The sequence below is a fragment of the Chlorocebus sabaeus genome, chromosome 3, assembly GCF_047675955.1.
Source record: "Chlorocebus sabaeus isolate Y175 chromosome 3, mChlSab1.0.hap1, whole genome shotgun sequence".
NCBI classification, from domain to species: domain Eukaryota; kingdom Metazoa; phylum Chordata; class Mammalia; order Primates; family Cercopithecidae; genus Chlorocebus; species Chlorocebus sabaeus.
The window spans coordinates 95,044,201-95,060,958 of NC_132906.1; the positions used below are offsets into that span (position 1 = coordinate 95,044,201).

A 16,758-nucleotide genomic window follows, 5' to 3' on the forward strand; every position below is an offset into this window, starting at 1 on the left:
TTGTGTATGTGTGTGCGTATGCATGCTTGCATGCGTGTGTGTGTGCGCATGTGTGTGTGCACCTGCGTCCATGTGCCTGTGTGTGCATGTGTGTGCATGCCTGCATGCATGTGCCTGTGTGTGTGCACGCATGTGTGTGCGTGCCTGCGTGTGTGTGCCTGCATCCATGTGCCTGTGTGTATGCATGTGTATGTGTGTATCCCTCGTCACAGTGTCTAAACAGCCAAAAGACAGATGGAGGGATGACTTCATGCAAAAGCAGCATTTGAAAAATCCCCTCAGAGGTGCTTAACCCAAGGCCCAGGTGTCAGGCGAGGCATGTAAAACTGTGGTGGGCGCAGTGCACCTGGGTCTTGACAGTGCTGATCAGGGCCCTGGAGCTGGCCTTCCCCACCTCCCATTGAGTGCTGAGGGTGGGCGGCACCCCTGGGGGCCCCGTGTCTGGTGTGGAGGGGTCGTGTGCAGGGTGCTCAGTGCAGAGCTGACTGCTGCTCTGACCGAGGTGTGCTCGAGCCGTCCCAGAGGAGATGGTGTGGCAGCCATGATGATGGACACTCGTGGGCGAGAGCTGCTCAGGGCCACAGAGTCTGTCAGGAGGGACAGTCCTGGTTGCCATTGCCTTAGTACCTCCCCAACGGGGATAGACCCAGGGTGGCCGGGAGAGGAAGGGAATCTCCTGGCTCTACATTAATAGCAGAGAAGTTCTCTCCAAGTGGAACACTTGGTTTGGGGCCCTGAGGCCCTGGCCCTGGGTTCAGCCTTGCAGGGCCCATTCCCCCAGAGGAGCACCCCTGCAGCACACGGGCCCTTCCGCGTTCCACTTTCCAGGGTGGGCGAAGTCCACGGCATGGCACCCCCTCCAAGGCTGTCACCCTGTAGGTGCCACGGGGGTGGGTGGCCTCAGAGGGGTGAAGGACAGCAAGAAATCGACTTCCAAAATTGGTCTTTTGTTGAGCACCCTTGCCGTGGTGGACGTTTTCATCACGGGCACAGATGGCTGTGAGGTGTGAGCGCCCTTCCCATGGAGGACACTTTTATCGCGGGCCCAGATGGCTATGTGCCCGCTTTCCCTTAGTTCTTCCCTCAGGATCTCGTTTCCTGAGCGCTTTTGTCCCTGGGCTGCAGAGGTCAGCACCCAGCTGCTGGTGCTGGCCTTTTCAGATGTCCAGGCCAACTTCTCACTGTGGCCTGGGCGCAGGGAGGGCTGTGAGGACCCCTTGAGCACAGGGACTGTGTTCTTGTGCCGCCACGGGCCACCTGGCTCCTCCTTTTTTTAGCAAATTGCCTTCAAGAACCTGGTGCAGAGAAACCGGCATGCAGAGCAGCAGGCCAGCCGGCCGCCGCCACCCAACTCAGTCATCCACCTGCCCTTCATCATCGTCAACACCAGCAAGAAGACCGTCATCGACTGCAGCATCTCCAATGACAAGTAGGTTGTGGGCGGGGAGCCATTCTCTGGTCGCTTATCTCTTTTTGAGGGAGCTGACCCTGTTGGGATTGTCACGAGGACAAGTTTTAAATGTTGCACAAATAGCCAAGGTTTGCTGTCCATTGTGGGGTGGTGGGAGGCTGTGTCCCGGAAGCGTGTGCCTCAGGGCGTGTGCTGGGAGAATGGACCTTGATTTGCCCCTCACCTCATTTACTGTGGAGTTTGTAAATTCTGTGAGGAGATGCTGATGACTGGGAATGTGGAGGCTGTGTGTGGCGGTCCATGGGTCAGCTGTCCTGGCCCCACCGGTTACTGGCTCCACTGGGAGACCCTGTGTTTCTGACTGTGCCTTTCCCCTTCAGATTTGAGTATCTGTTTAATTTTGACAACACATTTGAAATCCATGATGACATAGAAGTGCTGAAGCGGATGGGCATGGCTTGTGGACTGGAGACGGGGAGCTGCTCTGCCGAAGACCTTAAAATGGCCAGAAGTCTGGTCCCCAAGGCTCTGGAGCCGTACGTGACAGGTCAGCGATGCCCAGACAACCCGGCGTGGCTGTGTGAGGAATGGCCCCCAGCCTTGGATGGCGCCCTCCCCTCCCAGCTTGGGATGTGTCTTGCTGAGATTGGGCCCACGTGTGTAGGGCCAGGAGCAAAGACAAAGGGGCGATGAGGGGCATGGGGGCGGGGGTGTGGCTGGGGCGGGGTCCAGCCAGTGCCATCACCCACTGGATGTGGGGGCCTTGAGTCTGCAGGTGGCTCGTGTGGATTTCCCGTGTGGTTTGTGTGAGGAGATGCTAAGTCAGGATTTTACCCTCCACGTAGGCCCAGAAGTAGAAGTTGACATTCTTTGAGAAGTGCAGTTGGATTGCTGATCCCACCCACTGATGGTAGCTGATTGGTCACTAGGGCAAAGTAACCGAGAAAAAGCGTTTCAGAGTCATTGGCGTCCTGCTCCGGAGGGCCGGGAGCACAGGAGCTTTTGTTGAAGGAACTTTTTTTCTGTTCTGGTGAATTCTTTCCGTGGGGCCGTAGGGTCCCAGCCACTGACAGCAGAATGGCTTTAAGGTGAGAAATTGTGAAAGTGCCATATCTGCTTATCCTTGTCTTGTCAGCCTAAACTTGGGGTGTGGATTTATTCCCTGAGAGGGTCAGAGATTCCTCCCTGAGCTCCTAAACCACTCCAGATCTTGTGAAAATCTGGCTGGTCCATGTTGTCAGGTGACAGTGGGCTCCGGCCGCCCACGTGGGCTGAGCCCTGACCCCAGCCTCTGTCCCGTGCTTCATGGAGCCGCCTGGATGGGCTGTGGGAAGAGGGTTTCAGCTCGACACTTCATTCTGTTCCGTTTCACGATGGGTGTGGTACTGATGCAGAAGCACACATGTGCCGTTTGTAAGTCAGTGTGTGCAGGTATTTATTGCAAGGCTGTCTGTGCCTTTTTAGAGAAGACAGGCTTATGTGACTGCACAGCGGGATGTCCTGCTCCGTGGCACAGTGCAGAAAATACTGGACAAGTGAAGGATATCTGGAAGCTTCTCCAGCCGTCTGTCCTGTGGCGCTGCGTGTCATTTTGTTGGTGGCCTGTGCGTCTTGTGTTGTTTCTGTTTCATGACCATTCGCTTATTTTCTTTCCCTTTTCAGAAATGGCTCAGGGAACTGTTGGAGGCGTGTTCATCACGACGGCAGGTTCCACGTCTAACGGCACAAGGTTCTCTGCCAGGTGACAGTGGTTGAGGGTGTGGGAGAGGCATCGTCTAGGCCTCCCCCAGGGTCCAGGGGCCAAGGCAGGGCAGCCGTCTCATGTGTGGCCATCAGGTCCGAGGCTGCTCTGATGTGGCTTGTCTGTCCAGGCAGTGGGGCCCCGCTGGCTTTCCCTGTGTGGCTTTCCCTGCTTTTCTCAGTTGGTTTTTGCTCACTAAAAACTAAAAGTAATACATGGTGGTGGATTTTTTCAAAGTATGGCCTAATAAATAAAGTAGGAACGAAAACCACCCAAACCCTCCTGTCCCGGGCAGCCCAAGTAACAGCAAGTATTTCTAGGTTTTCTTCTCCCATTTTTTCAGAACACATCTGCAGTCACAGCGCACGTGTTTTTCAGAACCTGTCTGCAATCACTGCACGTTTTTCAGAACACGTCGATCATAGCGCACGTATTTTTCAGAACGCGTCTGTGATCATGGTGCACCTATTTTTCAGAATGTGTCTGCGATCAAGGTGCATGTATTTTTCAGAACGTGGCACATATTTTTCAGAACGCGTCTGTGATCATGGTGCACGTATTTTTCAGAACACGTCTGTGGTCAGAGCACACGTATTTTTCAGAACGCGTCTACGAACATGGTGCACGTATTTTTCAGAACGCATCTGCAGTCACAGCGCACGTATTTTTCAGAACGGTCACAGTGCATGTATTTTTCAGAACGCATTTGCGGTCACAGCACACATATTTTGTTCCGTGCATTTTTCAGCTTACATTTTATTGTATTAATATATACAGTTTCTATGCTATTAAAGGGCCTTTATTTAAATAAATTTGTATTTAATCTTTAACCTGCAATCCCATAGAGTAGAATGGTGTCCCTAGGTATTGATCTTAGTGCTTCAAAGATAAATATACCTTTTATGGTAAATATTAACAAAACAATGATTTTATTAACTCTTATATTGCATTGTGATACAATATATAGTATTACTTTATATTATAATCTTAATAAAATCTTTAATTAGAAATATAAGAACTTAGTAACCTATGGGTCTGGATAACAGGGCTCGACATAGCGAGTTGCAGTGCACTTGAGCCTGCGTTGGGATGTGCTGTAGCCATGAGATGTAACAGGTGTGTCAGGCACGTGTAGCTTCCCGGCCAGCTCTGGAGGTGCAAAGCCAGCCTCTGCCAGCCTTAGCCTCCTCACCTGTGAGACTGGTGATTGATGAGTTACTGATCTGTGGCAAGGATCAGTGAGGTGGTGATGGAAGAAAGGACTTTGGTGACAAGCTTTTGACAGGCCGATTCTTATAGCTATGTGTGAACGTGTAGGGGTCCGTCTGTAAACATGTTTAACATGTTTAACGCTGGTTCTTCCATGAGGTGGGATACGGGTATTTTTAGGACTTTTATCATCATATAATCTTTTTATGGATGTGATTCTTCAGACTTGTCAGTTTTTCATAACAATAGAAACAAAGCTATCACCAAATACCAATGTCCATAGTGGCATGATAGGACATATTATAAAAGTACCTCATGAAAGGACATCTAGGGAGTTCCCAGTTATAGGAAAAACTACAGTGAGCAACTTTATGGCTGAATTTCTCACCATTCTGACTTGTTTCCAAGATACGGAATTACTTCCTCAGAAGGCACATTGACTCATTTTTATTGCAGTGTTAATAAATACCATTAAAATGTATTAAAATATGTACATATGGGTTTATGTTAATTGAAAAACATTTAAAAATATTAGGAGTGTTGTGAGCTCTGGTTGGTGGTAGGTTTTTGTGGTGCTGCCAACCCTCTGGGTTCTCGGTCCATGCTGCCAGATTTGACCCATGCTCTGGACTTCATCCGGTCCTGCCCCAGGCTCTCTTTTTTCCTGTTGCTGGTTATGAGTGAAAGTCCTGGAGGGAGGGGTCTAATGGTTTTACAGTTTGTTCCCTCTGGGGCACTGCTCCTGATGGAATGATGTGAGGGAGAGGCAGCGTGTGACTGCTCGGCCTCCTGTTTCTGTTGTTATGGATGCCAGGAGACAGGGCTAGAAGAGAACCAGACAGGGATGGAGTGAGTGCCAGAGCGTTGGCGTGCTCTACTGCAGACACTCACAACCTCCGAGTTCTGTTTGTGTGAATGACAAAACCCACACCTGCGGGGCACTGCCTGTCCTTTGGCCACAGGCCCTCAGGCGAGGGGAGGCTGAGTGGGCTGCCCTGCACTGACCACCCCTCATCTGCCTCCTGCCTTGCAGTGACCTGACCAACGGCGCAGATGGGATGCTGGCCACAAGCTCCAATGGGTCTCAGTACAGCGGCTCCAGGGTGGAGACCCCGGTGTCCTACGTTGGGGAGGACGATGAGGAGGATGATGACTTCAATGAGAATGACGAGGACGACTGATGTCCTCCCCACTTCAAATTCAGCTTCAGGAAAACGTTTAGGAAAAGAAACTTTTTTTTTAATGTGGGTTTTCTGTTCCTTTTGGCCTACTCCCAAGAAGATATTGGTAAGCTATTGAATTTAGATATGCACCTCTGATAAGCAAGGATTGTTTCCCGTAGGATTAGGATGTGCTGTGGATGTGTGTTTTGATACCAGTGTGCTGATGCAGAGCGTTTATTTACTTTTTAGGATTTTGTGTTTTCATTTGCTATTTTTCTTTAAGTGCAGAGTTCATTTTTGCCCCTGAAAAGTTTTTGCTGAGTTTGCTGAAGAAATTGTATTTCATCCGCATCCATGAAAATAAAACACCCTCCTGTTGTGGACGGTGAGCACCTGATGCCGCTTATTTGCCGTGAGTTTGGACGGCGCCCCCGATGCCACTTATTTGCCGTGAGTTTGGACGGCGCCCCCTGATGCCACTTACTTGCCGTGAGTTTGGACAGTGCCCCTGCTGGCGGATAGCGAGACTGTGGAGTTTGTTCAGTGGTACGGTGTCCAAGCAAACAGCTGAATTCGACTTTCTAAACAGCCCTAAGCAAACAGCAGAATTCGACTTTTTAAACAATAAACACCATCAACCTTATTGACTTTATTGTCCCTTAAATTATATTGACTGTTGTGATTCCATTAAGTTTATACACTCTTTTCTCTCCCTATTTTGCAGCAACAAATTGCGAAGTGCTTTTGTTTGTTTGTTTTTGTTTGGTTAAAGCTTATTGCCACGCTGGTGCGGCTATGGAGACTGTCTGGAAGGCTTGGAATGGTTTATTGCTTATGGTAAAATTTGCCTGATTTCTTACAGGCAGCGTTTGGAAACCTTTTATTATATAGTTGTTTACATACTTATAAGTCTATCATTTAAAGACATCTACTGAAACAAATGTATTTGTTTCATAAGCATCTTCCTGTAATCTATTATAAAATTGAAATTAAATATAGAGAATGTTTTAACAATTTTTTAACTCAAAATTTGTCAATCATTTTTAATAGTTCTTTTTTTATAAAAAGAAAAAGGAATTTAAGGACAGGCAGTAGTCTCTTTTAAAATTTATTCACAAAACCCATTAACTGCACAGTTGCTATTAGCTGCCTGTTCTAAAACGATAGTCTTTTTATTGAAACACAAATAAACTTTTCTGTAATATTTTATGGAATATAAAGAGACTTTAATTGTTTGACTTGTTTAACTTGGCACTGTTAGTTTTTATTAATAAAACGCGCATGGGCATTTTAAACAAGCTGTGTTTCTCTAATTCAGGATTATTATCTAGAAATTTGTCTGTCTTGTTGGTTTTACTTTATACTTGAGTGAGAAAGTAGGTTGTTAGGCCCAGACGCGGTAGGCCCGGGTGGTCCCTGTGGGCGTGAACCCCTTCCCCACCAAATGTTGTCTGAGGCACATCCGCTGGGAGCCTACCCTGAAGGTGGAAGGTGGCCAAGGGTGAAGGTCTTGGTGGACACAGGGCAAAGAGGCGCCTTCCTTTTTGGTGCCTGTGGTGCAGAGAAAGATAAGCCAAGTTCCTTGGCCTTTTTTCACAATGAAAATTGAGACAAAATTTAAAAGTTTGACTTTGAGAACAAGAATAAAATTGAGAGGATTCTGGGAAGATGGCGGAATAGGAAGCACCAGGAATCTGGCTCCCCAGGTAGACGTCTACCTCGCGGGCAGGATCTGCCTGATGCAGCTGTTCTGTAACTACGGAATCTACTGAAGGCTGAAAACTTTCAAGGGAGGCTTGGTCAGCACATTGCAGTTAATTTTGGTCCATTTCAGCTTTCTACCCCAACCCCTGTTCCTTCATTTTTCTCTTACCCCTTTTGGAAGCCAGACATTGAAGACTAGGATGTACAAAATCAACTGTATATACGGGGCTGCCCAGGGAGAGGCTCAGAAAAGACCCGAGAAGACCTTATGTTTACACCTCAGGCTGAACCACGGGACAGGTATAGCCTAGAGCTGTCAAAGAAACAATAAACACAGCAATAACAAAAATGGCAAATCCCGGGGAACAGGAGACCTCTTTTCAGAGTTTTACCACAGTAATAGATTCAGATGTCCACTTTTCAACAAACAGTGACAAGGCATACCAACAAATAGCAAAGTATGGCCCAATTAGAGGGAAAAAAACTGTCCTTGGAAAGGATCTGCTGGCAGGTAAACTAGACAAATACTTTTAAACTGTGTCAAAGATGCTCACGGAAGCCAAAGAATATGTGCAGAAAGTCAAGAGAATGATAATAGAACCAAATGCAAGGATCATAATGAGACAGACAACCTGAAAAACCAAAAAGAAATTCTGTAGCTGAAAAATACAGTAACAAATGAAAAATTCATCAGAGTGATTCAAAGGCAGAAGTAGCAAATTTGAAGACAGAACAATGGAAATAACTAAGTCTGAGGAGCAAAAAGAGAAAAGATTGAAGTGAACAGAGCCTATGGGGCCCGTGGGACACCCATCAGGCTGACCAGTGCACATGTTGTGAGGTCTGTGAAGGAGAAGAGAAAGGGGCAGAGAGAATATTTGAAGATAATAATGACTGAAAATGCAACAAGTTTAATAAAAGATATGAATATAAACATCCAAGATGCACCGTGAACTTCAAGTAAGATGAACTCAGAGATCCACACCGAGACACATTATAATTAAGCTTTCAGAAGACAGAGAGGATCTTTAAAGCAGGAGAGTAGGAGCAACTCATCACATACAGGTGGCCCCCATTAAAATTATCCACAGAGTTTTCATCGGAAACTGGAGGCCACAAAGCAGTGGGCCAGTATATTCAAACTGCTAAAAGAAAAACAATAAACTGGGTACCAGGAATCCTACAGCTGACAAAACTGTCCTTCAGTTAAGACAAGGCGAGGGCAAAATTAAGACATTCCCAGATAAACAAAAGCTGAGGAAGTGTGCTGCCGCTAGACCTGCCCTGCAAGAAATGCTTAAGGGAGTCCTGCAGGGTAGAATGAAAGAACGGTAGACAACAGCTTGAAGCCAAACGAAGAATTCAAGATCTCAATAAAGGTAAATATGTGGGCCATTGTAAAAGCTAGTATTGTAAGAATAGGTTGTAATTCCCATTTTTTGTTTTTTACAGGATTAAGAGACTAATGTATTTAAAAGAAGTATTTGTTTTTGAACACACAATGTACTAAGAGGTAATTTTGTGGTATCAGCAACCTAAAGGGGTGGGAACAGAGCTTTAAAGGAGAACTGTTTATGCTATTGAAGGTAAGCTGGTACAAATTCATATTAAAATGTTACAACTTTAGGGTGTTAAATGTAACCACCACAAAGAAAATCACTATAGAATTTACAGAAAAGGAAATGAGAAATGAATGTAAACTTTAGCTACAAGAAGCCAACTTAACATAAAAGAAGACAGTGATACAAGAAATGAGAGGCAAGAAGAGCTAAAAAGCTATAGGGCATATGGAAAAATATATGCCATATAGCAAAATAACAAGTCCTTATCAGTAATTACTTTAAATGTAAATGGATTAAATTCTCCTATCAAAAGACTGATAGAGTGGATAAAAACGTGATCAACCTACATGCTGTCTTCACAGTACTCACTCTAGATCCAGAGATGAATAGGTGAGAGTGAAAGCATAGGAAAAGATATTCTGTGTAAATAGTCTCCAGAAGAGAGCAGTAATACCAAAGTAGACTAAATTTTAAAAATTACAAAAAAGGACATTATATATTAATAAAAGCTTCAATACAGTGAGAACATAAAACAATTAAAAACATTTACACAGCTAATGACAGACCATCAAGATTCATGAAGCAAAAACTAACAGAATTGAAGTGAGAAATAGCTCTTTAATTATAGCTGGAGATTTCAATATAGCACTGTCAATCAGACAGAAAAACCAGGAAATAGAGTATACAGTAAGCCAGCTAGATCTCAGATATGAAGATACAGAACACCCACCCAACTACAGCATGCACACTCTTCCCAGGTTTCCATGGGACATTTTTCTAGGTACAGATTCAGTCTCAGTAGATTTAATAAGATAGATAACATGCCAAGTATCTTTTCAGACCACAGGAGATGAAGTCAGAAATCAGTAACAAGTAAAACTGGAAAATTAACAAAATTATGTAAATTAACCAACACACTCCTAAACAATGAAAGAAGAACTCACAGGGGAGATTTTACAAAATACTTAGAGGACAATGAAAATGCCAAAACTTAAATAGGCAAAAGCAGTGATAACGGAGATTTATAGCTATAAACGCTTACATTAAAAAACAAGAAATATCTCAAAATCAATGGCCTAACTTTGTAAGTTCAGGCATTAGAAAAAAATCTAAACCCATAGCAAGTAGAGGGAAGACAATTTAACAAAAATTAGAGCAAAGCTAAAATTAGAGAACAGAAAAACAATGGAGAAAATCAAGAAACCGAAAAGTGTGTTTACATCAATAAAACCGACAAATCTTTAGTTAGGTACACTAAGAAAGATTGACATTACTAAAATCAGAAATGAAAATGGGAACATTTCTACTGGCTCTACAGAAATAAAAAGGATTATGAGAGAATAATAGGAACAATTGTATGTCAACATAATAAAAAACCTAGATGAAATGGACAAATTCCTAGAAACAAAACCTACCCAGATTTAATTAAAATAAGTAAAAATCTGAATAGACCTTTGACTAGTAAGGAGATTGAATCAGTACTTTAAAATCTCACTGTGGACCTAGTGTCTTCTCTGGTGAATTCTGCCAAATATTTGAAGAATAACTACCAGTCCTCAAGCTTTTCCAAAAAATTGACGAGGTGGGAACACATTCTCATTCATTCTGTGAAGCCACCATTACTACCCCAATATCAAAGCCAAAAAGACACTACAAGCACAAAATACCAACATGCCTGAGGAGCAGTGATGCAGAAATCCTCAACAAAATACTGGCAATGTATTTAAAAGATTATACAACGTAAATACTAGCAGCGTCTTTAGAAGATTACACAGCATGACCTAGTGGGATTTATTTTTAGAATGCAAAGATATTTTGACATAAGAAAATTGATCGTTGTAATATACACATAAACAGAATGAAAGCAAAAATCATGATCATCTCAATGTTGTTTTAAAAGCTTTTTATTTTTTTAAATTAGGGATGGAGTCTTGCTCTGTCATCCAGGGTGGAGTACAGTGGCCTGATCATAGCTCATTGCAGCCTGAAACTCCTGGGCTCAAGCTCCTACCTTATGCTCCCAAGTAGCTGGAACTACAGGTGTGTGTCACCATGCCAGGCTAATTTTTTGATTTGTTATCTTTTTGCACAGATAGGGTTTCTGTGTTACCCAGGCTGGTTTTGAACTCCTGGCTCTAGTGATCATCCCACCTTGGCCCCCCAAAGTGCTTGGATTACAGGTGTGAGCCACTGTGTTCAGCTGTAATCATCACAAGTGATGTACAAAAAGTATTTTATAAAATTCAACATCCTGGCCGGGCACGGTGGCTCAAGCCTGTAATCCCAGCACTTTGGGAGGCCGAGACGGGTAGATCACGAGGTCAGGAGATCGAGACCATCCTGGCTAACACGGTGAAACCCCGTCTCTACTAAAAAATACAAAAAACTAGCCAGGCGATGTGGCAGGCGCCTGTAGTCCCAGCTACTCGGGAGGCTGAGGCAGGAGAATGGCGTGAACCTGGGAGGCGGAGCTTGCAGTGAGCTGAGATCCGGCCACTGCACTCCAGCCTGGGCGACAGAGCGAGACTCCGTCTCAAAAAAAAAAAAAAAAAAAAAAAAATTCAACATCCTGTTATGGCAAAAAGAACAAACTAGGAATAGAACGAAACTACTTCAATATAGTTAATGCCATATATGAAAAACTCAAAGAGAACAAACATCAAGGTGAAAGACTAAAAGCTTTTCCTGTGAGATAAGGACAAGGCAGAGATGCCCACCCTGGCCTTTTCTATTCAACATAGTACTGGAAGTTCTAGCGAAGCAGTTATGTGAGAAAAATGAATACAAGGCATTTGTATTTGAAAGGAAGAAGTAAAACTATCTCCATATGTTGATGTGATCTTATATGCAGGAAATCTGAAAGAATCCACTAAAAAACAGAACTAATAAGCAAGGCTATAGGTTGTAAAGTAAATATGGAAGTCATTTGTGTTTCTGTACACTAACAATGAAAATCTGAAAAGGGAATTAAAATAATCCCATTTACAATAGCATCAAAATAATGAAATACTTAGGAATTAACTTGGAGGAGATAAAAGACCTACAGAATGAAAATGACAAGACACTGCTAAGAAGAATTAACAAATGGAAACACACCCCATGGCTATGTATTTGAACACAGTATTGTTAAGATGTCAACACTACCCAACTTAATCTGTAGATTACATGCAATCCCTGTCAAAGTCCCAATGATTTGTTTTTCAGAAATCTCATCCTAAAATTCATACAGAATTTCTCAAGTGACCTCAGATAGCCCCAACAATCTTGAAGAGCAAAGCTGGAGGACTCATACTTCTGGTTTCAAAACTACAAATCTATAATAATCAAAACAGAGCAGTACTGACATAAAGAAAGACCTACAGACTAAAGGAATAGAATAGAGAGCCCTGCCAAACACCCTCACATACTTGGTCAAGTGATTTTTTTGACAAGGGAGCCAAGACCATGCAATGGGGAAAGGGTGGTCTTTTCACAAATGGTATTGGGAAAACTGATTTTCCATGTGCAAAAAAATGAACCTGAGATCTGAATGTGAGGCTTAAGACCGTCAAACTCTCTGAAGAAAACAAGAGTGGCTGAGCGCGGTGGCTCCTATAATCCCAGCACTTTGGGGGCCGAGGCAGGTGGATCACTTGAGGTCAGGAGTTTGAGACCAGCCTGGCCAACGTGCTTGAAGCCAAAAGAAGAAATCAAGATCTCAGTAAAGGTAAATATGTGGGCACCTATAAAAGCTAGTATTGTAAGAGGTGTGTATTGTCAAGCTAGTACTGTAAAAGCTAGGTGAAACCCCGTCTCTACTACAAATACAAAAAACTAGCCCAGCGAGATGGCGCACACCTGTAATCCCAGCTACTCGGGAGACAGGCAGGAGAATCACTTGAATCCGGGAGGCAGAGGTTGCAGTGAGTTGAGATCGTGCCACTGCACTCCAGCCTGGGTGACAGAGCGAGACTCTGCCTCAAAAAACAAAAGAAGAAAACAGAGCAGAAGCTTCATGGCATTGGATTTGGCAGTGATTTTTTTGGATATGACACCAAAGGCACAGGGAAAAGTAGACAATGTGGACTTTATGAAAATAGAAACCCTTCTTGCATTAGAAGACAGTGTCAACATAGAAAGACAATGCACAGAATGGGAGAAAGTGTGCACAGCCCCTGTATCTGGTAGGGAATTAATATCCAGGATATATAGAGAACTCTTAAAACTCAACAACCAACCAAACTGATTTTAAAACAGGCAAGGGCTTGAATAGGCATTTCTCCAAAGAAAAGTCTGTGAATGGCTTGTAAGAACATGAAAGGGGCTCAATGTCACTATCATGAAGGCAACATAGATTAACCTATAAAATAGAAAATAAACATTGGCGAGGATGTGGAGAAGGCAGAGCCCTGTTACACTGTTGGTGAGGGTGTAAAGAGCCACAGCCACTATGGAAAACCAAATGTCTGTTCTTCACAGAATTAAAAACAGAATTACCCTATGCCCGGCAATTCCGCTTAGGGTATATACCCAGAGACATTTGTACACCCACGTCTACACGTACCACTATTTAGGATAGCTAAACAGCAGAGGCACCCGAAGTGTCCATCCATGGATGAGTGGACAAGCAAAGTGTGGTTTGTACGGACAGCGAAATCTTAAATCTTTGGAAGGAAATCCTGTCATGGTACAACATGGATGCCCCTTGAGGACGTTATACTATGTGAAATATGCCAGTCATAAAATACTTATATGAGGTACTTAGAGTCTTTGAATCATGGAGACAGGAAGTTGAACGGTTGCCAGGAGCTGAGGGAGGGGGTGGGGAATAAGTGTTGAATGGGACCGACCTTCTCTTTGGAAGGATGGAGAGGCCTGGAGGTGGATGGCAGTGATGGCTGCAGGACCCTGTGAATGTGCCCACCACCACCAAACTGCATTAAAAGTGGTTAAGATGGTAAATTTTATGTTATGTGTATTTTGCCACAAAAAAAATTGGAAAGACATAGAAGGTATGAAGGAGAGCTAAGTGTTTTGAGTTGGCTAAATCACTGAAAATTCCAATAAAAGACTAGTTTTAGAAGAGTCATTTTTTCCTAATCTTGAATTACCATAAGCATCTCAAGGGTTGTAGAACTTAATAAAACAGTGGGCAGTCGTGCCTCAGAGCGCTCCGTGTGGGTGCATGTGCAGCCAGCACCTGCGGGTGCACCGTAGCTTCCCGTGGCGAGCTTCCTGTGTCTGTGGTTCCCTCCAAGCCTTGGGGCTGAAACTAGGACTGGTGATTCTGAAGGGTGGGGCAGGAGCAGCCCCCGGCTTCATCAGGAAGGGGCTCTGATCGGGCACACGGGTGCCCTGTGGGTGGGATTGCTGGAGCCCAGGAGTTCAAGGCCAGCCTGGGCAGCATAGAGAGACCCTGCCTCTAAAGAAAGAAGGGGGCTTTGGTGTCCATGGAGAGTCTGGGGAGGGAGGTGGAGGCTAGGGTTCTGTGAAGGCCTGGAGATGGGGGTTCTGGGTGGCCCTGGGACACGTGGCAGACGTGTTGGGTTCCAGCTGGGTGGACTTTGACAGTCGGGTGGGATGAACTCTCATGGCCCCACCTCACTTTGAGGTGGTGTCACCTCTGACCTCTGACCTCTGACCTTCAGCATGGCATGACCTTACTGAGGTGACCCAGGTGTCCCACATATTAGCCTGAGTGTTGGTATTGGGAAAACTGATTTTCCATGTGCAAAAAAATGAACCTGAGATCTGAATGTGAGGCTTAAGACCGTCGAGGGCTGCGTTCATTGGAATATTCTGGTGTCACTGCCCACTTCGTTTCTGTGCCTGGCAGCGCTGTTTTACTCCTGGTTGGGAGCATGACCGCCCCCCGGTTCAGCTTCCTCCCGTGTTCCCAGTGAGCGGGGCGGCGGCTGTCCTCGAGGACCCTGGGCTCGCAGCCAACCTTGCTGGCACGGCCGCCCTTTCCCGCACTGCCTCGGGTCAGTCAAGGACTTGTCTTCTGCCTTCCGGGTTCCCGAAAGAGCGCTCCACTGACTTCTCAAAGGCAAAATTAAAACTCAGACTTAAGTCTTTGGCGCGTAGCCCCTAATTTCCTTCCCTCTCTGTGAATCCTAACTGCCCAGCATAATGGAGCGTCCTGGGCTCAGGACCTGATTCCACAAGCTCCCACGCCTCCTGCAGGTACCTCGTCTTCCGCACTGGTGTTGCGCCACCGGCCACCGCCGCCCTGGGCCTCGGGCCTCAGTCGTCTCGCCCTGCGCCTCAGTCGTCCCGCCCTGCGCCTCAGTCGTCCCGCCCTGCGCCTCAGTCGTCCCGCCCTGCGCCTCAGACGTCCCGCCCTGCGCCTCAGACGCCCCGCCCTGCGCCTCAGACGCCCCGCCCTCCGCCTCAGACGCCCCGCCCTGCGCCTCAGACGCCCCGCCCTGCGCCTCAGACGCCCCGCCCTGCGCCTCAGACGCCCCGCCCTCCGCCTCAGACGTCCCGCCCTGCGCCTCAGACGCCCCGCCCTCCGCCTCAGACGCCCCGCCCTCCGCCTCAGACGTCCCGCCCTCCGCCTCTGACGCCCCGCCCTGCGTCTCAGACGGCCCGCCCTGCGCCTCAGACGTCCCGCCCTGCGCCTCAGACGTCCCGCCCTCCGCCTCAGACGCCCCGCCCTGCGCCTCAGACGCCCCGCCCTCCGCCTCAGACGTCCCGCCCTGCGCCTCAGACGCCCCGCCCTCCGCCTCAGACGCCCCGCCCTCCGCCTCAGACGTCCCGCCCTCCGCCTCAGACGCCCCGCCCTCCGCCTCAGACGTCCCGCCCTCTGCCTCAGACGCCCCGCCCTGCGCCTCAGACGTCCCGCCTTGCGCCTCAGACGCCCCGCCCTCCGCCTCAGACGCCCCGCCCTCCGCCTCAGACGTCCCGCCCTCCGCCTCAGACGCCCCGCCCTCTGCCTCAGACGTCCCGCCCTCTGCCTCAGACGCCCCGCCCTGCGCCTCAGACGCCCCGCCCTCCGCCTCAGACGCCCCGCCCTGCGTCTCAGACGGCCCGCCGCAGCTGTGCTTCCACCTTGTCTCCAGCTTGAGTGGCAGCCAGCGGCGTCAGCTGCACACAAGCCCCTCCCTCCGAGAAGCACAGACTGTGAGTGTGGCCACGCGTCCCATGAGGTAAACTCACGTCTGTGCCGAGACCTTTGCCAGCAGTTTTTACCGATGGAGTAAGCAGTGGAGATGCTGGGTACAGCGCCTTCCGTCCGTAAATTGATTTCGTTAACCTTACAACGTATCTGCAAGGTTTGTAATCTTTCTTCAGACACCGTTTTTCATGGATTTTGTATCTACTGGGGGTCGATGGATTTCCACGTGTCAGTCGCTGTGCTTGGGGCCCTTTGGGCACTAACAGCCACGCTACTGAGCGTGTGGAACTGGGTCCCAGGCCTCACATCGCCGTCTGGGTGAGCAGCCCTTGGCCTTCAGTGGTGGAACTGGGACCCAGGGCGCACACCGCCGTCTGGGTGAGCAGCCCGTGGCCTTCAGTGGTGGAACTGGGTCCCAGGCCTCACATCGCCGTCTGGGTGAGCAGCCCTTGGCCTTCAGTGGTGGAACTGGGACCCAGGGCGCACACCGCCGTCTGGGTGAGCAGCCCGTGGCCTTCAGTGGTGGAACTGGGTCCCAGAGCGCACACCGCCGTCTGGGTGAGCAGCCCGTGGCCTTCAGTGGTGGAACTGGGACCCAGGGCGCACACCGCCGTCTGGGTGAGCAGCCCGTGGCCTTCAGTGGTGGAACTGGGACCCAGGGCGCACACCGCCGTCTGGGTGAGCAGCCCATGGCCTTCAGTGGTGGAACTGGGACCCAGGGCGCACACCACCACTTGGGTGAGCAGCCCGTGGCCTTCAGTGGTGGAACTGGGTCCCAGAGCACACACTGCCGTCTGGGTGAGCAACCCGTGGCCTTCAGTGGTGGAACTGGGACCCAGGCCTCACGCCACTGTCTGGGTGAGCAGCCC

The 16,758-nt window shown here is 47.6% G+C and overlaps 1 protein-coding gene across 4 annotated transcripts in view; it reads left to right on the forward strand.

Moving 5' to 3' along the window:
- Positions 1-6,822, forward strand: part of TFDP1 (transcription factor Dp-1) — a 59,840-nt gene extending 53,018 nt beyond the window's left edge. For 3 of the 4 annotated variants that reach the window (XM_038007930.2, XM_038007929.2, XM_007961006.3), the window contains exons 9-12: positions 1,278-1,429; positions 1,792-1,958; positions 3,074-3,152; positions 5,395-6,822. In XM_038007930.2, the coding sequence (XP_037863858.1) occupies positions 1,278-1,429; positions 1,792-1,958; positions 3,074-3,152; positions 5,395-5,542 (546 nt within the window). In that variant the 3' untranslated portion in view covers positions 5,543-6,822. The remainder of the gene's footprint in view (positions 1-1,277; positions 1,430-1,791; positions 1,959-3,073; positions 3,153-5,394) is intronic. The other variant, XM_038007931.2, reaches the window with a different exon arrangement.
- Positions 6,823-16,758: the final 9,936 nt, after the last annotated feature.